Here is a 21,031-nt window from a genome sequence, read left to right as displayed (position 1 = left end):
GCAAACCCGTCCTCCGATGATGACGTCATCAACAAGGAATTTTTTGGGGAAGATTCGTTTTCTCAGCCATTTTCAAATGACAATAACATTAATAATAATATACAAAAGTATCAGGATATTTTTTCTTATTATTCTAGTCAACCTCAGTCACCTAGTTTTTCTTCTAACCCACCGTTTAAACCTCATTCTCTGCCCAAGTCCAAGGTTTTTTCTCCCTTTTCAAAGGGACACTCTGGACAATATAGAGGGGAGGGGTCTGCCCGCCTCCAAACCTCCCACCACCCTCCCTTATGGTCAGTCCCTGACCACAGGGAACGGGTCTGGGATTCCCGTCTGGAGGGGGGGGGCTATGGCCTATAGCTGTGTTGCGGAGGTAGGGCAGACGCTACCTGTTCTTAAAACTGCTAAACAAAGACCTCCATGTAGGCCACCTTTACCTGTTTTTCGGCCCGCTAAACGCTTAGCTCCTCCTAGTAGACCTCCTCCACCTGTGTTTCCCCCGGCCAAATCTCAACGGCCTTGTAGACCTCCTCCACCTGTTTTTCCCCCGGCCAAGTCTCAACGGCCTTGTAGACCTCCTCCACCTGTGTTTCCCCCGGCCAAATCTCAACGGCCTTGTAGACCTCCTCCACTTGTTTTTCCCCCGACCAAGTCTCAACGGCCTTGTAGACCTCCTCCACCTGTGTTTCCCCCGGCCAAGTAGACCTCCACCACCGGTGTTCTGCACTGCTCCCAGTCTGGTTCTCACACCAGCACATGACTCTCGCCTGGTTTTCACACCAGAAAATGTTTCTAGCCTGGTTCTCACGCCAGTTTCAGACTCTAAACTGGTTCTCACGCCAGCACAAACTCCAGGGCTGGAGCCCACTCTAGCACCAGTTCGTAAGCTTGAGCCCACTCCGGTACCAGCACCACGACAGGTACCGGTGCCAGCTCCGCGCTGCCAAGCACCGGTACCAGCTCCGCGCCGCCAAGCACCGCCGACAACGGGGCTGGAGCCCACACCAGCGCCGACGACGGGGCTGGAGCCCACACCAGCGCCGACGACGGGGCTGGAGCCCACACCAGCGCCGACGACTACGCCTGCATTCACGTCGATGACGACTCCTGCGGCTACCAGGCCGCCTCCGACGACTCCTGCGGCTACCAGGCCGCCTCCGACGACTCCTGCGGCTACCAGGCCGCCTCCGACGCCTTCTTCGGCTGCAGCACCCGCATCATCCTCGCCAGCTGCACTCGGGCCTGCTTTGGCTGCAGTCCCCTCACCCTCGTCTGCTGCTTCCAAGCCTGCTGGGATTTCGGTGCTGAGGCGTCGTCCACCACGTCGACCACGGGCTTTTCCTCTGCGAGGTCATCCTCCTCGCCAGACATTCCCTCCTCCATGTCGGCCACGGATGTGGCCGTGCCCAGGTCGTCCGCCTCGCCGGGCACCCTATCCTACGAGGCGGCCACTAATGTGGCCTTTTCGAGGTCGCCCGCCAAAACTTTTTCGGCAGCGGCGTTCCACCCGCCGCCGCCACATAATGTGTCCTCGGTGGATTCGGGGACATGCGATCTGGCGACCCTCCACCGTGGTCTCCCTCCGCCCTCCCTTCGTTTGTGAACTTTCTGGTTTTGGGGAGGGGGTTCAAGTTTTTGTTTGTGTTTTTTGAGACATCTGGTATCTGTCTTTTGTTGGGGGGGAATACTGTTGCGATCTGCTGCTCAGATCTTCACATGTTTGTTTTTTCATTCTCAGTCTGACCCGTTTATTTCCTGTTTTTGTCCATCACTATGGTTACACATCAGTCCACCTGTTAGTCTCGCCCCGCACACCTGCTACTAATTTTCACCCTCCTATTTAAGCTCACCTTTTCTGTTTACTCATTCTCGGATCCTAATTTGCCCACGCGCAACAGTGACGACTCTCATCATTCTATGTATGTATTTTCTCGCTAGCTCTCACGCCAAGCCACTTTATTTTCTAGCTTTCATGCTGAATGTTTTGTTTACTCTTTTGTGTCCTCGTACCAAGTTTTAGTTTTCCTTGTGTTTTATCCTAGCTTTCACGCTAGCGTCTTTTGTTTACTTTTTCTCTTTACACCAGTATTTTTGTTCATAGACTTTTGTTATTAAATAAATACCCTTTATCTTACCTATGCTGTGTTCTGCTTCGACGCATCCACGGGAAAACCACACCGGCATTACCATGCCGAAGAAGAGTCTTCACACATATGTTGCCATCCAAGCAATGTTATCATGGAAGCCCCTGCTTATTTCAGCAAGACAATGCCAAGTCACATTCCGAACGTGTTACAACAGTGTGGCTTCGTAGTAAAAGAGTGTTGGCCTGCCTGTAGTCCACACCTGTCTCCCATTGAAAACGTGTGGCGCATTATGAAGCCTAAAATATGACAGCGGAGACCCTGGACTGTTGAACAACTTAAGTTGTACATCAGGCAAGAATGGGAAATAATTCCTGTGATTGTTGTTAAAAGGAAAGGCCATTTAACACAGTGGTAAAAATGCCCCTGTGCCAACATTTTTGCAATGTGTTGCTGCCATTAAATTCTAAAGTTTCTCAGTTTGAACATTATATATCTTTTATTTGCAGTCTATTCAATTGAATATAAGTTGAAAATGACTTGCAAATCCTTATTTTCTGTTTTAATTTACGATTTACATAATGTGCCAACTTCACTAGTTTTGGGGTTTGGAGATTCAACACAGCCTAAATGGCATGAAAATGGCTTAAGCAACACTTTACTATACTTTACCTCATAATTTGAAATTATGTTTTTATTTTAATATTTTTCATTCGTGACCTTCCCCAGGAGGTTACGTATTTGCCGGCATCTGTCTTTAGTAAGTTAGTTGGCAACATAGCTCAAAAAATTGTGGCCGAACTTTGTTAAAACTTTCAGAAATTGTCAGAAATTAGATAACGAACAAGTGATTAGATTTGGGGGTTGATCCGGATAATTAAGACTTCAGTCATCAACAATTGCATCATCTGAGAAATGGACATTGAAACAGTGTAGGTCTGACTGAGTAGGATGTGTATAGCGAGCAGTGAACTTAGTGATTTCAGAATGCATAAAAACAAGTATATACATGTGATTATTAACAGTTGATTATTTACAATCCGGGGAGGTGGGATGTTAGTCTAGGGTTGTAGTTGCCTGCAGGGGTTCTTTTAGGGCAGTTTTAAAGCAGGGTAGAGATGCACTTTTTTTTTTTTACACCTGTTGGGAGTGCATTCCACATTGATGTGGCATAGAAGGAGAACGAGTTAAGACCTTTGTTAGAACGGAATCTGGGTTTAACGTGGTTTGTGGAGCTCCCCCTGGTGTTGTGGTTATGGGGGTCATTTACGTTATGGAAGTAGTTTGTCATGTACTTCGGTATCAGGGAGGTGTAGCGAGTTTTATAGACTAGGCTCAGTGCAAGTTGTTTTACTCTGTCCTACACCCTGAGCCAGCCTACTTTGGAGAAGTGGGTAGGAGTGAGGTGTGATCTGGGGTGGAGGTCTAGAAGTGACCTGACTAGCTTGTTCTGGGATGTTTGGAGACTAGCTTTGAGGGTTTTGGAGGTGCTGGGGTACCAGGAGGTACATGCGTAATCGAAAAAGGGTTGAATGAGACTTCCCGCTAGAATCTTCAAGGTGCTTTTGTTGACCAGAGAGCAGATTCTGTAGAGAAATCTTGTTCGTAGGTTGACCCTTTTGATTACATTGGTTTCCATTTAATCACAGGAAAGATTAGCCTCTGATTCAAGGACATACGATTGTATTGAGAGAAAAGCCAAAAATATTTAAATCAGAGCCAAAAATAGGAAATAATGTAAGTATTAAATTGACATTATTACAGTTACACCGACATTCTATGTTTTTTTCTAATTATAATTTTGCTTATATAGTAATCATTCAATGATCTTGAAAATTTGAAGTCGCAATATTAGCGCTGATATGACCAATACTGCCCCTGTAAGTATGTAAATTGAATCGATACCCAAATTTTTAGTTTCGCCCAAAACTAATATAACATAAGTGCTTGTTACATTTTAACAGAAGTGCAGATAGAACCATGTTACAGCAGAAAGTAACCCACCATTAACAATGAATTAGCGAGGAGATTGATTCGTTTTGGAAATGATTCAATGTGCTCCTGCATAGGTCAGCGGCCAAATTAGGCGCCTTTGTATCCTGTTTTGAAATGGTTTTATTGTAATTTGCATAACAAATAATTTATTGTGATTTGTTTTATATTTAATTTTTATTTTTATTTATTTGAATTGGGACAACGCATATTCATCAACATAGAGCAACAATGTAAATATGCCGGAGTTAGCGCAATAGCTAATTTTCATCCGTTGTCCTAAGGCAGGTTAATGCAGTAAATATTCAACAGGACATGATACAAAATAATACATAAATCACAAGACAATTCACATTACAAGCATATCTTATTTACATTTATAGTTATCGCAGGAGGCTGCAATTTACACTTTATTGCCAAAACTATTTGGCCGCCTGCCTTGATAAATCACAAGACAATTCACATTACAACAATACCTTATTTACATTTATAGTTATCGCAGAAGGCTGCAATATACACTTTATTGCCACAAGTATTTGACCACTTGCCTTGACTCACATATGAACTTAAAGTGCCATCCCATTCCTAACCCATAGTGTCCAATATGATGTTGGTCCACCTTTTTTTAGCTATTACAGCTTCAAATCTTCTGGGAAGGCTGTCCACAAGGTTGCAGGGTGTGTTTATAGGAATTTTCAATCATTCTTTCAAAAGCGCATTGGTGAGAACACAAACTGATTTTGGTCAACAAGGCCTGGCTCTCAGTCTCTGTTCTAATTCATCCCAAAGGTGTTTTATCGTGTTCAGGTCAATCAAGTTAATCAACACCAGACTCTGTCATCCATGTCTTTATGGACCCTGCCTAGAGCACTGTTGCACAATCATGTTGGAAGAAGCAGGGGCCCGCTCCAAACTGTTCCCACAAGGTTGGGAGCATGGAATTGTCCAAAATGTTTTGGTATCCTGGAGCATTCAAAGTTCATTTCACTGGAACTAAGGGGCCAAGCCCAACTCCTGAAAAACCAACCCCACACCATAATTCCTCCTCTACCAAATTTCACACTCGGCACAATGCTGTCCGAAATACACCGTTCTCCTGGCAACCTCCAAACCAAGACCCGTCCATCAGATTGCTAGATGAAAAAGTGTGATTCATCACTCCAGAGAAGGCGTCTCCACTGCTCTAGAGTCCAGTGGCAACGTGCTTTACACCACTGCATCCGACGCTTTGCATTGGACTTGGTGATGTATGGCTTAGATAGAGTTGCGCGGCCATGGAAACCCATTCCATGAAGCTCTCTGCGTACTCTACGTGGGTTAATTGGATGGTCATATGAAGTTTGGAGCTACGTAGCGGGACTCTTTGGGACTGTGTGACAAGGGGTGCCACTTTTGTGACCTCTGCGGTGCTTTTTTGTGGACTTCTGGATCTGCCTCCCGGGAGCCTTTTGGCCATGGAGACCAGCTGCAGGGTCTCTTCCACACCGGAGTCTGTTTGGACGGACTGGAGGAGATGCGGATGAGGGGACAGGGCTGCGGAGCTAGCACTGAGCGCCGGGACGGAGAGGCTTTGCGGTGTCTTGGCTGGGTGAGCAGGTGTCGGACACCTCAGTCTCCTTGGACGTATCCTCGCTCATCCATGCGGACTGGACACTGGCCGAGAGTTGGTTGGCGGCCGAGAGTGGAGTCGGCTCTCTTGGTTGCTTTGTTGGGTCTGCTCCTGTCTCTGGCCATGCTCCCTCCACCATAGTGGATGATGGCGTGGAACACCGCAGAGGCCACCACAGTGTATATGTTTGTTTTAGTTTTTATTCATAACTGTATGTAGAAGTGGCTGGTTGTATCCGCTGATTTAATGCCTTTCATGTCCTTTGTATTCTTTGATGTTTGATGTTTCCCTCTTACATGTGTGTACTATGGCTTTGAGTCGTCGTTTTTTTTTTTCCCTTGCCGTCAGTTTGGACCCCCTCTCTAGGGGTCCAGGCTTAGACCGATTTTTAAATTTTATTTAATTTAATTTTAATCTTCTATTTTTTTCTCCAATTCCCCCCCCCCCACTTGTTTACCTGTATCTCATCTTTTTTCTAAGGGGCGCTGGAAGCTGGCAGACCCGTCAGTTATCCTGTTCTGTCTCCCTGTAATGTTTGTCTGATCTTGAATGGGATTGTGCTGAAAATTTAAATTTTCCCGAAGGAACTCTCCTGAAGGAATAAATAAAGTACTATCTATCTATCTATCTATCTATCTATCTATCTATCTATCTATCTATCTATCTATCTATCTATCTATCTATCTATCTATCTATCTATCTATCTATCTATCTATCTATCTATATATATATATATATTCAGCATACGCTGACCCCTCTGTCAGTTTACGTGGTCTACCACTTGGTGGCTGAGTTGCTGTTGTTCCCAAACTCTTCCATTTTCTGATAATAAAGCAGAGGGTTGACTTTGGAATATTTAGGAGCGAGGACATTTCACGACTTAATTTGTTGCACAGGTGGCATCCTATGACAGTTCCAAGCTGGAAAATCACTGAGCTCCATTCTTTCACAAATGTTTGTAGAAACAGTCTTCATGCTTAAGTGCTTGATTTTATACACTTGTTCTCCTGATTAGGACACCTGATTCTCATCATTTGAATGGGTGGCCAAATCCTTTTGGCAATATAGTGTGTATTTCGATATTGATTTAATTAATTCATTTTATTTTCATTTTTTGTATATTGCCCAGACTTTGTGCCAGGAAGGGCATCTGACCCGCTGTGGTGACCCTTGACAAAAAAAATAGAAACACACCAATTTCTGGCACAGATTTTTTTTTCATTGCATTTTGACTTTTACTTGTGAGTTTATTTTTTCTCTATATTAACCTGCGCTTAATACAGGTGGTGCAGAAGAAAAAGAAAAGCTACAAGTGAGGGAGGATGGCGATGGTGGAGTGTGTGTCTCTTTAAAAGCGGAGCGTGTTACTGAGCAGGAGGAGTGGGGGCCGCTCGGCTGCATTGGAACAGTCCTCGGTAATGAGCAGATTTTCTCGGAGAGAGCGACATATACAGGGAGAGGGAGCACTCCGGAGATCCAGCCATAGGATAAGAAAGAATTGTGGGAGCAAGGCAGGGAGGTCGTGCGTCAGCAGCCGCTTCTCCACAGGGAAACATGATGATCAGGAGATGCTGAGGAGGGCAATAGCAAAACAGGATCATATAGATGGATGTTATCTCATCAAGCAGGCACGCTGAAAGCAACCCACGCACAGGATAAACCACTTATGGACGCAGTGGATTAAAGATCTACGCAACAGACTAAGAAAGAGGGACAGCAGGAACACAGGAGAAGATATTCGTTTGTATCTATTGTCGTGTACGCATTTGCAGCCAGTGTGTGTGTGTGTGTGTGTGAGTGTGTGTGTGAGAAAGGCAGGAGACCGCATTGCTGTTTTCCGTAACCACACAGCAGACCAAAAGCAGCCTGGTATACTTGTTTTATTTATGTTTGTCCCTCCTTTTTGTGTCCCATGTCTTTGCGTGTGCACTTTGTGTTGGTGTGTGTGTGTGTGTGAGGCTAGAAGTGAGCGACACATAGACTTCAAAAAGTGCAATTGAAGACAAATGTAAATTCTTCTGGATTGATCATGTTTCATGTCGGGGGTCTCAGTCCTAAAGGTGGAAGCCTGAGCCTGCATGTTTGAAAAACTGCCGTTTGGGAGTCTTCTTGAGGAGGAGGAGGAGGAGGAGGAGGGATCGCAGAGGGCTGAAAGGCGGAAATGAGCGGTATGGACGGTGTGGACGGGCCCTTTGTGGACTGTTGTGGCGTCCACCAAGTTTCATCTCTTGCTCTGAGAGAATAATGGCAGTGCTGGCACCGCCTTCCTCTTTTCTCACCTGCACCTGATGCAGAGTTGCAAGCGGGTGCTAGAAAGAGTGCACCAGGAGGATGGTGTGAACCGCCCGCCAGGAGACTCGTGACACCGACGTGCCGGGCCATCTTGTTTCTGACAAAGCTGAGAGTATCAGAGCTCAGAAGCTGATGTTGAACTGAGTGGGAGTTGTCTCCCTCCCACTCACTACTCCCTCTTCTTCTTCTCCTCGCTCGGCCTCCTCCTCAAACCTTGGACTGATCCTAGCACCAACCTGTCCTCCTCCTTTCTCCCTGTCTTTTCTTTTTCTTTTCTTTTTGTTTTTGTCGAGGCTTCAGGGGATTTGCCAAGACCTGTTTCATGCATGTCCACTGGAGGCAGATTCAACTTTGACGATGGGGGGTCATACTGCGGAGGGTGGGAGGATGGCAAGGCGCACGGCCACGGGATATGCACGGGACCCAAGGGACAGGGGGAGTACTGTGGGTCCTGGGCCCACGGCTTTGAGCTGTTGGGCGTCTACACCTGGCCCAGCGGGAACACTTACCAGGGCACCTGGGGACAGGGCAAGAGACACGGCGTGGGCGTGGAGAACAAGGGCAGATGGGTCTACAAAGGGGAGTGGACACACGGCTTTAAGGGACGCTATGGCGTACGGGAGAGCACCGGGATGAGCGGGAAGTACGAGGGGACTTGGAACAATGGGCTGCAGGACGGATACGGCACTGAGACGTACTCTGATGGAGGTAAGGCGAAAATAACTATTGCATGGTTTCTTTGAGGGTAAGAACGTCAAAGGGTAACGTGAGAGCGACACTCATGTTGAAGAATGACTGGCAGGCGACAGAAGTAGGGAAATATTAAGAGGCCTCTATGGGTCATCTCACCCTGCAAACACACATACAATCGTGGTTAAAAGTTTACATACCCAGTAAAGACCATAATGTCGTGGTTGTCTTGAGTTTCCAATCATTACTACAATTTATTTTTTTTATGATGAAGTGATTGGAGCACTTGCTGGTCACAAAAAATATTCATGAAGTTTGGTTCTTTTATGAATTTATTATGGGTCTACTGAAAATGTGACCAAATGTGCTGGGTCAAAAGTATACATACAGCAATGTTAATATTTGGTTACATGTCGCTGGGCAAGTTTCACTGGAATAAGGTGCTTTTGGTAGCCATCTACAAGATTAAAGGACTCACCTTTTCTCTTCCAGACATATTGCTGGGTATTGTGGCAAAACAGATCACTGTACATATAGGAACAGCTGAAACATAATCTCCTATGGTTTCGAAACCTTTTTTGGACTTTGTGTTAGTTTAAACAGAAGATGGTGTGTTACCTCATGAGTGAACAACAGCTTAATTTTCAAAACCCTCGAAGGAAACGTTTTTATTCAGAATCATATTTAAAGGTGTAAGTCTAGTACAGTGGTACCTCAACTTATGAGGACCTAAATGAGACCTTCCCTTTTTTTTTGTGAAATATTGCCTTTAGTTTATAATCATTATGAAAGACAAGTGTCATGATCCGTAGTCTGGATCATGTTTAGTTTAGTTATTTTCTGTTAGTTTGGACTCCCTTTGTTGTTTGTGTACCTTTTGTGAGTCAGTTTGGTCACCATGGCAACATATTAATTTCACCTGCTGAGGGTTCCAGACGCACACCTGTTTTTGTTAATTACTTCCTTATTTAAGCCTGCCTTGTCCCGTCAGTCGGTCTTGGTCCCTTGTTTGCGGTATGCAACTGTTTCGTTGGTAATTACTAGAGTTCTTGTTACCTGATCCTGTGCTAGTGTTAGCATTAGCTTCTGTGCTTTCGCCACGCGTTTCTTTTCGTCTGTTTTTGTACCAGTGTTTTGTTATTAAATCATTCTTACCTTTTAGTTGTTGTCCGGAGTGTCTATGTTTGCGTTGGAGGAACGATTCCGCATTAAAATGCGACCCGCACGTGACAACAAGAACACACGTGTCTTTTTTTTGTAGCATTTTGAAGATGATTAAAAAAAAAGCTTGGAAGATGCAGCTAATGGGAGTCATCGTTATAGCCTCCAAAGCCCTCTAAAACAACTTCAAAACATTTTATATACACGCTGCAAGTATATCTATAATGTAGTAACAGAAACGTTCATAACAATAAGTAGTATGTTCAATATTTACCGTATTTTCATGTTATGCACAACCGGAACTAATTATTTGGCGCGTTGATTTCCGTTTCCATTGCAGCGCACGTCTGACTTCTGGCAAAAAACGTTTCTTTCTACTTCCAGAAACAAAGTTGTGTGAGACTTGGTAACTGACAACGAAGATGACTATTTTTGGGCAAATGTGGATTCACAACCTTAGCTTTTTTGAAGCTAAACATGCGGAGGATGAACTACTGCTTCTAGAAGCGAGCACAAAGAAAAAGGAGATGGAGCATACGGAAGACGGGAGAGTAATCCATCCATCCATCCATCCATCATCTTCCGCTTATCCGAGGTCGGGTCGCGGGGGCAGCAGCCTAAGCAGGGAAGCCCAGACTTCCCTATCTCCAGCCACTTCGTCTAGCTCTTCCCGGGGGATCCCGAGGCGTTCCCAGGCCAGCCGGGAGACATAGTCTTTCCAACGTGTCCTGGGTCTTCCCCGTGGCCTCCTACCAGCTGGACGTGCCCTAAACACCTCCCTAGGGAGGCGTTCGGGTGGCATCCTGACCAGATGCCCGAACCACCTCATCTGGCTCCTCTCGATGTGAAGGAGCAGCGGCTTTACGTTGAGCTCCTCCCGGATGGCAGAGCTTCTCACCCTATCTCTAAGGGAGAGCCCCGCCACACGGCGGAGGAAACTAATTTCGGCCGCTTGTACCCGTGATCTTATCCTTTCGGCCATGACCCAAAGCTCATGACCATAGGTGAGGATGGGAACGTAGATCGACCGGTAAATTGAGAGCTTTGCCTTCCGGCTCAGCTCCTTCTTCACCACAACGGATCGATACAACGTCCGCATTACTGAAGACGCCGCACCGATCCGCCTGTCGATCTCACGATCCACTCTTCCCCCACTCGTGAACAAGACTCCTAGGTACTTGAACTCCTCCACTTGGGGCAGGGTCTCCTCCCCAACCCGGAGATGGCACTCCACCCTTTTCCGGGCGAGAACCATGGACTTGGACTTGGAGGTGCTGATTCTCATTCCGGTCGCTTCACACTCGGCTGCGAACCGATCCAGTGAGAGCTGAAGATCCCGGCCAGATGAAGCCATCAGGACTACATCATCTGCAAAAAGCAGAGACCTAATCCCGTGGCCACCAAACCGGAACCCCTCAACGCCTTGACTGCGCCTAGAAATTCTGTCCATAAAAGTTATGAACAGAATCGGTGACAAAGGACAGCCTTGGCGGAGTCCAACCTTCACTGGAAACGTGTCCGACTTACTGCCAGCAATGCGGACCAAGCTCTGACACTGATCATACAGGGAGCGGACAGCCACAATAAGACATTCCGATACCCCATACTCTCTGAGCACTCCCCACAGGACTTCCCGAGGGACACGGTCGAATGCCTTCTCCAAGTCCACAAAGCACATGTAGACTGGTTGGGCAAACTCCCATGCACCCTCAAGAACCCTGCCGAGAGTATAGAGCTGGTCCACAGTTCCACGACCAAGACGAAAACCACACTGTTCCTCCTGAATCCGAGGTTCGACTATCCGGCGAAGCCTCCTCTCCAGTACACCTGAATAAACCTTACCGGGAAGGCTGAGGAGTGTGATCCCTCGATAGTTGGAACACACCCTCCGGTCCCCCTTCTTAAAGAGAGGGACCACCACCCCGGTCTGCCAATCCAGAGGTACCGCCCCCGATGTCCACGCGATGCTGCAGAGTCTTGTCAACCAAGACGGGAGAGTAATGTAAAAGTGAATTGAAGCTGCAAATTGTGGGATTTGGAAACAAGCTATTTCGGCATAAATGGCATGCTTACCCCAAAGAAACCGGAAAAAATGTCCATCAAATGAGTCACATTTTATATTGATTATGATACACGCAGCACGTCATTCGTGTATCATGACGTGGCTAGCTGTGTACAAACAAAACATGAAATGTGTAATACTTTACCAATGCTTTAAAACTCATGTTTTTCAGTCAGTACAGATTGGTGTCTTATCACATTGTGTTGTGGATCACAAATCAAATGCGTTTCGTGCGGCCACAAAATATAGCACATTTTTTGCCGTAGCTAGCTTTTACAGCTAATACCCTAGCACGCCGATGTGTACTACTGTAGAAAAAGATTTATTCAGTGTTTGCACTTACAATAAAAAAAGTCATGACAGCTTGGCCAATATACAGGAGCAGTAACATGTGGTTTATTTGTTTTTACATATGTAACATCATCTACAAAGATACAAAGAAATACTATTGCGACATCTAATGGACACATTTAGAACAGCTGTTTCCTTCATTCAAAAATTTCGGCTCTTTTTTATACTTAGCAAACTCATCCCGTGGGCCAAATAAAACCTGTTTGCAGGCCTGATCCGGCCCGCGGGTCGTACGTTTGACACCCCTGTACAAGGTGCTTGGTATGACATTTTAATGCAAACAAATTCTTAGCCCATTCCTGCCTCATCAGTGATAACAATATATTGGCAAATGTCTCCAAACGGTGCACTGTGTTAGCGCTGGGCTGGCTATATGATGTACAGACGTTGAATCCCGGTGTCGTTTGTGCCAGGAATATGTGTAACTTCGTTACATGTGTTACTTTTTATTACAAACATAAATTATTGAATCTTTGACAGTTTGATAGAAAAAGTATAACAATCATTTGACATAACGGGGACTGCGTGGCTGTGTTGGTAGAGCAACCAGCAACCTGAGGGTTACTGGTTCGATCCCCAGCTTCCGTCCCTTCTGTCCTTGAGCAAGACACTTCTCCCTTTCTCCTGATGGGTCGTGGTTAGAGCCTTGCATGGCAGCTCCCGCCATCAGAGTGTGAATGGGTAAATGCGGAAATAGTGTTAAAGCGTTTTCAGTACCTTGAAGGTCGAAAAGCATTATACAAGTATAACCCATTGACCATTTATAAATACAAAAGTGTGAAAAAATGTTTCTAATGGGGGAAATAATTTTGCTGAGGTTCCCAATATAGCCTGGGGCAGCCCTGGTGGAGAACAGATTATTTTGTACTTTATGGGGTTTCTCCGTCCATATATGTTCACATCAATTCATTTTCAACATTTTAATATTTGTACAATCAAATAAAATGTTGCCCGAAATGCTGATGTTATTAGGCAACAGCATAAAGTAAATGGTAAATGGTCAATGGGTTATCAATCAATCAATCAATCAATGTTTATTTATATAGCCCCAAATCACAAATGTCTCAAAGGACTGCACAAATCATTACGACTACAACATCCTCGGAAGAACCCACAAAAGGGCAAGGAAAACTCCCACCCAGTGGGCAGAGAGAATTCACATCCAGTGGGACGCCAGTGACAATGCTGACTATGAGAAACCTTGGAGAGGACCTCAGATGTGGGCAACCCCCCCTCTCTAGGGGACCAAAAGCAATGGATGTCGAGCGGGTCTAACATGATACTGTGAAAGTTCAATCCATAGTGGCTCCAACACAGCCGCAAGAGTTCAGTTCAAGCGGATCCAAGACAGCAGCGAGAGTCCCGTCCACAGGAAACCATCTCAAGCGGATCAGCAGCGTAGAGATGTCCCCAACCGATACAGGCGAGCGGTCCATCCTGGCTCCCGACGAGCGGTCCATCCTGGGTCTCGACTCTGGACAGCCAGTACTTCATCCATGGTCATCGGACCGGACCCCCTCCACAAGGGAGGGGGGGACATAGGAGAAAGAAAAGAAGCGGCAGATCAACTGGTCTAAAAAGGAGGTCTATTTAAAGGCTAGAGTATACAGATGAGTTTTAAGGTGAGACTTAAATGCTTCTACTGAGGTAGCATCTCGAACTGTTACCGGGAGGGCATTCCAGAGTACTGGAGCCCCAACGGAAAACGCTCTATAGCCCGCAGACTTTTTTTGGGCTCTAGGAATCACTAATAAGCCGGAGTCTTTTGAACGCAGATTTCTTGCCGGGACATACGGTACAATACAATCGGCAAGATAGGCTGGAGCTAGACCGTGTAGTATTTTATACGTAAGTAGTAAAACCTTAAAGTCACATCTTAAGTGCACAGGAAGCCAGTGCAGGTGAGCCAGTACAGGCGTAATGTGATCAAACTTTCTTGTTCTTGTCAAAAGTCTAGCAGCCGCATTTTGTACCAGCTGTAATCTCTTAATGCTAGACATGGGGAGACCCGAAAATAATACTTGTATAGCGCTTTTCTACTAAGGTACTCAAAGCGCTTTAACACTATTTCCACATTCACCCATTCCTACACACATTGATGGTGGGAGTACCACGAATAGTCACACACACACTAGGTGTGGTGAAATTACCCTCTGCGTTTGACCCATCCCTTTGTTCCACCCCCTGGGAAGTGAGGGGAGCAGCGAGCAGCAGCGGGGGCCTTGCTTGGGAATCATTTTGGTGGTTTAACCCCCAATTCCAACCCTTGATGCTGAGTTCCAAGCAGGAAGGTAATAGGTCCTATTTTTATAGTCTTTGTTATGACTCGGCCGGGGTCCTAACCACGACCCTTCAGGAGCAAGATGACGTGTCTTGGCCAAGGACACAACAGACTTGACTAGGACAAGGGTCGGCAACCCGCGGCTCCGGAGCCGCATGCGGCTCTTTGATCACTCTGGTGTGGCTCGTCTGTTAACTTGCCGACCCTCCCGAATTTACTGGGACCTCACTGCCTTTCCATAAAATTGTCTAAAGGGTTGCATACTGGGATTTTCACTCGGTCAGCAGCATTGAGGGCGGGCCGTGATGGCAATACCCTTAAAAATGTTTTAATACATGTAGTTGTGCCTGCTATTACACAACACTAAGCACTTGCCGATCGGTCACATATTGTGTGAAACCTCTATTACAATCCTTAAGCGATTGCAAGGCATACTTGTTCAACAGCCATGCAGGTTACACTGAGGGTTGTGATAATAAACAACTTTAACACTCTTACTAATATGCACCACACTGTGAACTCACACCAAACAAGAATGACAAACACATTTTGGGAAAACATCCGCACTGTAACACAACATAAACACAACATAACAAATACCCAGAATCCCATGCAACCCTAACTCTTCCAGGCTACATTATACACCCCGCTACCACCAAACCCCGCCCGCCCCCAACACCACCCGCCTCAACCGCAGGAGGGGCGGGGAGGTTTGGTGCTAGCGGGGTGTATAATGTAGCCTGGAATAGTCAGGGTTGCATGGGATTCTGGGTATTTGTTATGTTGTGTTACAGTGCGGATGTTTTCCCGAAATGTATTTGTCATTCTTGTTTGGTGTGGGTTCACAGTGTGGCGCATATTTGTAAGAGTGTTAAAGTTGTTTAAACTGGCACCCTCAGTGTGACCTGTATGGCTGTTGAACAAGAATGCCTTGCAGTTGCATGTGTGTGTCTGCAGAAGCCACATACAACACGTTACCTGACTGGTAAGCTGTTTGTACAAGTATTGGGGGGCACTTAAGACTGTGCCATCGTAGCACGCCCTTACTTCTGTCCTATGGGTTCTGCTCAGCAGGCGTCCCAGGGGATAGTCACTCTGTAACCCGCGAGTCTTCCGGACAAATCAGGAGGAATTGTATGCGTGATGCTAATAAGGGGTATTCATATAAAACTCACTGGCCGCACTAACATCAAATCTTCATGTTTAATTGCGGGCCGCGTGTCTGAGACCCCTGGTTTATACGTAGCACAAAGCAAAAAAAAAACCTCATTACATTATGAATTTCAAGAGTCGTGTGGCTCCCATTATTTTCTTTATTTTGTGAAACGGGTCAAAATGGCTCTTTGAGTGGTAAAGGTTGCCGACCCCTGGACTAGGATGTTGGAAGCTGGGGATCGAGCCAGGAACCCTAAAGTTGCTGGCACGGCCACTCCACCAACTGAGCCACGCCGTACCAAAATGCGAAACTATAAAATACACAGGTGGTTCAGACCGTTGTGTTTTGCAAGCGTATGTTTAAGCGATTCGTCCCTAAACTCCCAACAGACATCAGCCATGCAGCAGTCGCACTCAAGCATATTAAAAGACAATCCAATTTGACATCATCATTTGACGTCACCGGTGTCGTCATATCCCTTTGATTTAACCGAGTCTGGGCTCAAAGCCAATGCCGGGAACCATACAAATTCCTCCGTACGTACACAGCGACACATGCGTATGCCTAGGTGCACGAATGAATACATCGGTGGTGTGTTGGCAAGCAGAGAAAAAGAGCTGACAGTGATATGCATGCAGTCTCGTTACATAAGTCTACTACGAGCAGCAGGCTGTTCCAGGACAATGCTTCTCTGGACAACGCACACACGCACGCACGCACGCACACACCAGATTACATGGAAAAGGTTGTATCAGGAGAGCCAGCCAGACAGATGGGCTTGAGGAAACAGTCTAAATGATAGCTGATGAAGAATGAATGGTGAGGAATGAACCCATGAAAGATGGCTGAAGTATCACAAAGATGAGGGATGCGGTGCAAAAACACATCACAGCACATCAGAAGTTTGTTTGGCTGAGTAACTACAGTATGTACATACTGTGTACTAATAACACATGTTTAATATAAATAATTAGAGATGTCGATAAATGCTTCAAAATGTAATATCGGAAATTTATGGTATCGGTTTCAAAAAGTAAAATGTATGACTTTTTAAAACGCTGCTGTACGGTGTGGTATACGGACGTAGGGAGAAGTACAGAGCATCAATAAACCTTAAAGGCACTGCCTTTGCGTGCCGGCCCGATCACATAATATCCAGGGTGCATTCATACTTGGTCAACAGCCATACAGGTCACACTGAGGGTAGCCGTATAAACAACTTAAACGCCGTTACAAATATGCGCCACACTGTGAACCCACACCAAACAAGAATGAAAAACACATTTTGGGAGAACATCCGCACGGTAACACAACATAAACACAACAGAACAAACACCCTGAACCCCTTGCAGCACTTATCTTATATCTTTTCCTAATTTAGAGTTTATACTTGGAGTTTAACAATCATAGTGCGGGTTAATAATTGTTTTAAAATGTTTGAATCTATGCAGTTTCATACAGTATGATATTTTTGTATATCTGGGATCCATCAATCCATTTTTTTACTGCTTGTCCCTTTTGGGGTGGCGGGGGGTGCCGGAGCCTTCCTCAGCTGCTTCCGGGTGGAAAGCGGTGTACACCCTGGACAAGTCGCCACATCATCGCAGGGCCAACACAAATACTGTAGACAGACAAAATCCACACTTACATTCACATACTAGGGACCACTTTGTGTTGCCAATCAACCTATCCCCAGGTGCATGTCTTTGGAGGTGGGAGGAAGCCGGAGTACCCGGAGGAAACCCACGCAGTCATGGGGAGAACATGCAAACACACAGAAAGATACCGAGCTCGGTATTGAACTCAGGACCTTCGTATTGTGAGGCACATGCACTAAATATTCAACCAAATTGTTTTGAGGTCCATATTTCCAAAAAGCTATCAACTTTGCCCTTCACTATTAGTTTTATTTTGTATATCACCGAGAACAAGTATCCTCTACAGTAGACATTTGATTTTGGTCTGCTTATTTTCTCAGAGGTGTACGAGCGCTCTGCTGTTTTTAAAGGCCTACTGAAACCCACTACTACCGACCACGCTGTCTGATAGTTTATATATCAATGATGAAATATTAACATTGCAACACATGCCAATACGGCCTTTTTAGTTTACTAAATTGCAATTTTAAATTTCCAGCGGAGTTTCTTGTTGAAAACGTCGCGGAATGATGACGCGTGCGCGTGACGCCACGGACTGTCAGGAAATATTAGCTCAGCACCAGTTACGGCTAAAAGTCGTCTCTTTTAATTGCATAATTACACAGTAATTTGGACATCTGTGTTGCTGAATCTTTTCCAATTTGTTAAAATAATAATGGAGACTATAAATAACAATGCTGTTGGTGGAAAGCGGTGTATTGCAGCTGCCTTTAGCACCGAGACACAGCCGGTGTTTCTTTGTTTTTAACACAGAGTGCTCAAGCGAACATGTTTCTCTACGTCAACCAGCATGTTTTTGGATGGGAAAATTGTGATATGTATCTTACCGGAGACATCATTGGATTATTCATCCTCCTGCAGTAGCTTTTTAAAAGGCAGCTGTGAGCTTGGCTCCTCGCCTTCTCTCTGAGACACTGCGTGTTCACCGCAGCCATCCGACCTCGAGGTATGTCTTTACAATCTCACAAAAAAACTATTAAAACAATAAGCAGATAAAGGATCTTCCAGAATTATCCTAGTAAATGTGTCTAATTACATCTGAAACGCTCACACTGCCGCCGCCCGGAGCCGTCGCTTTTTATTTTATTTATTTTCATTTTTTTCTAGTCCTTCGCTATCAATATCCTCATCCACAAATCTTTCATTCTCGCTCAAATTAATGGGGAAATTGTCGTTTTCTCGGTCTGAATAGCTCTTGCTGCTGGAGGCTCCCATTAAAAACAATGTGAGGACGTGAGGAGCCCTCACCCTTGTGACGTCATCGTCTGCGACTTCCGGTAAAGGCAAGGCTTTTCTATCAGCACCAAAAGTTGCGAACTTTATGGTGGATGTTCTCTACTAAATCCTTTCAGCAAAAATATGGCAATATCGCGAAATGATCAAGTATGACACATTGAATGGACCTGCTATCCCCGTTTAAATAAGGAAATCTCATTTCAGTAGGCCTTCAAGGACCGTCTGCAAAAAAGACTGGACCTAAAATGCAACCTTGAGGAGCATTACCAGTATAACTAAAAAGAAGTTGAACAAATGACTAGCGACTGCATCTGAAGTAAACAAGCACAGCCCTTAGTGACATAAATAACTTTACGAAAAAACAAGTTAAGCACTTAAAGAGGTGCCTTGAGAAACGCCTCAGTTATGTCAATCACAAGTTTGAACCTCAGTGTTCTATGTAGGGCTGGGCCGATATATCGATATATACGATATATCGAGGGATTGCCTCTGTGCGATATAGAAAATTACTATATCGTAATATTCGAGTATACGTTCTCACGCAGTTGCTTTTAGCTGCGGGCATTACACTACAGGCGTTTCTCACTCCTTCTCGTCTCTCCTTCTCACAGAGACATAAAACAAACCCACCTTCTTACATACTGTCACGCGTGTAGCGTCATATGCCTTCGCCGAGCAGAGAGGTAGCAGCATGGCTAACGTTAGCTGAGGCAGGTCGTGCAAGCGGAGCGAGTGACATTACAAGAGAGAGAAAGTGCGTAACTGATCACAAATGGAGGAAGAACAAATAATGCCCAAAAAAAAACAGCGGGGGGTCCGTCATCTGGCAGTGGTTTGGCATCAAGCGGGAAGATTTTCAGCAGACAACAGCAATATGCAAAGTATGCAGCAGAAGTGTTGCTACAAAAGGTAGCAACTTTACTAATTTGTTATTTCATTTAAAAAGTCACCCGCGAGAGAATGAAGAGTATTTAATAAATACAGTTTTGGTTAATGGACTTACCGTATTTCCTTGAATTGCCGCCGGGCGCTAATTAATTTAAAACCTCTTCTCACTCTTGCGCTTACCAAAGGTATGCAGTCAAAATTTGAGTGTGATGTAAGATTGCACCTTAAATCCTACTGAAGAGCTCTTAATCTTCTTCCATTTATGCGATTTCAGATTACTGGTATTGAAATCAGCCTCCTCCATTTTGACAATGATGACAGGGGAAGTGTCACTCGTGATGTCACGAGTGTGACCAGGCCGTAATACTAAGCATGCGCTAATTATTTTTGGAAGCGAGTTTGGCCCGGCCGTAATTCAGGGCAGGCGCATACTATATGCCCTGCGGCAATTCAAGAAATACGGTAGTTGTGATTTCCTTCTCTGCATGAAAGTTTAAAAGGAGCATATATATTAATGCAGTATGAAGAAGAATGTTTTAATGGAGACACATAGAATCATCATACCGCTGTGATTATATGCATCAGGTGTTCATTCAAGGCTAAGGCAAAATATCAAGATATACAGTTGTGAAGGTTTCGCTCTTCCCTTCCGGGTTCCAGCAGAGGATTGTGACCGCAACACCTGAGATGTTGGTCTTTAACAGGAGAGTTTTTATTTATTTCATTTGTATTCGTTTTCAAAGTTCATCTTTTTGCTTTCAGCAATCTGGTTTGTTTTATCAAAGTTTCCTCTTTGCCTTTCTGCAATCTAGTCTTAAGTTAAAAAGTTTTTTCGTTGCTTTTCAGCCTCTCCGTCTCTCCTGTTCCCATGAACCCCCTATCATGGTCTCCGGCCCTGCTAATAAAGGGAACAGGTGATTAGATAACTTGTTCCAGCTGAGATTATCCACTCACCTGTTGGCTGCTTCATGGCCGGTTCAAGATATGTGACCACACCCCTCTCCACAACAGTATATCGTATATCGCGATATGGCATAAAAATATCGAGATATTAATAAAAGGCAATATCGCCCAGCCCTAGTTCTATGTTTGCTACAGATGTGTTTGCAGTGGTCCAAGTTCCTCTATACAACAGCAGCACTCTCATGTTTTTAGGAATTTGCTCCGAAAAGGTTTATCTCCCAAGTTTTGAAACAAACTTGGGGCTGGTCTGGTGTCATTTGGGCCAGATTTGGGCCCCGGGGCCGCCAGTTATATAGCACTGTTGTACATCCCCAACACAGTTTTGACAACAACACAATAATGATGATGCATTGATGCATTTCCCACTCATAGTACTCATGTTTCACGTGGCATGTTGTGTGCTATTTGAAATATTCTGATTGTTGCTGGTGTAGTGGTACACGGTCTGTAAGGTTAGAACCGCAAAGGTGTCCAATGTTAAACGTTCATATTGCTGGGTTAACAACCATCTGACATACATTCAAAGCACTTCTGGTTTTGACTTTGTAGGTAAGAATTCAATATGGCTATTGTTCATTAAGTAACAACTGCACAGATGGGACAGTAAT

At 45.1% G+C, this 21,031-nt stretch overlaps 1 protein-coding gene across 1 annotated transcript in view; it reads left to right on the top strand.

Moving 5' to 3' along the window:
• Window positions 1-7,094: 7,094 nt before the first annotated feature.
• Window positions 7,095-21,031, top strand: part of jph3b (junctophilin 3b) — a 156,431-nt gene continuing 142,494 nt past the window's right edge. The window contains exon 1 of the mRNA XM_061917475.1: window positions 7,095-8,685. Within this exon, the coding sequence (XP_061773459.1) occupies window positions 8,304-8,685 (382 nt within the window). The 5' untranslated portion in view covers window positions 7,095-8,303. The remainder of the gene's footprint in view (window positions 8,686-21,031) is intronic.

The sequence above is a fragment of the Nerophis ophidion genome, linkage group LG12, assembly GCF_033978795.1.
Source record: "Nerophis ophidion isolate RoL-2023_Sa linkage group LG12, RoL_Noph_v1.0, whole genome shotgun sequence".
Classification (NCBI taxonomy): Eukaryota; Metazoa; Chordata; class Actinopteri; order Syngnathiformes; family Syngnathidae; genus Nerophis; species Nerophis ophidion.
The sequence above is the reverse complement of the archived record's forward strand: the minus strand, read 5'-3'. Positions and strand labels throughout refer to the sequence as shown.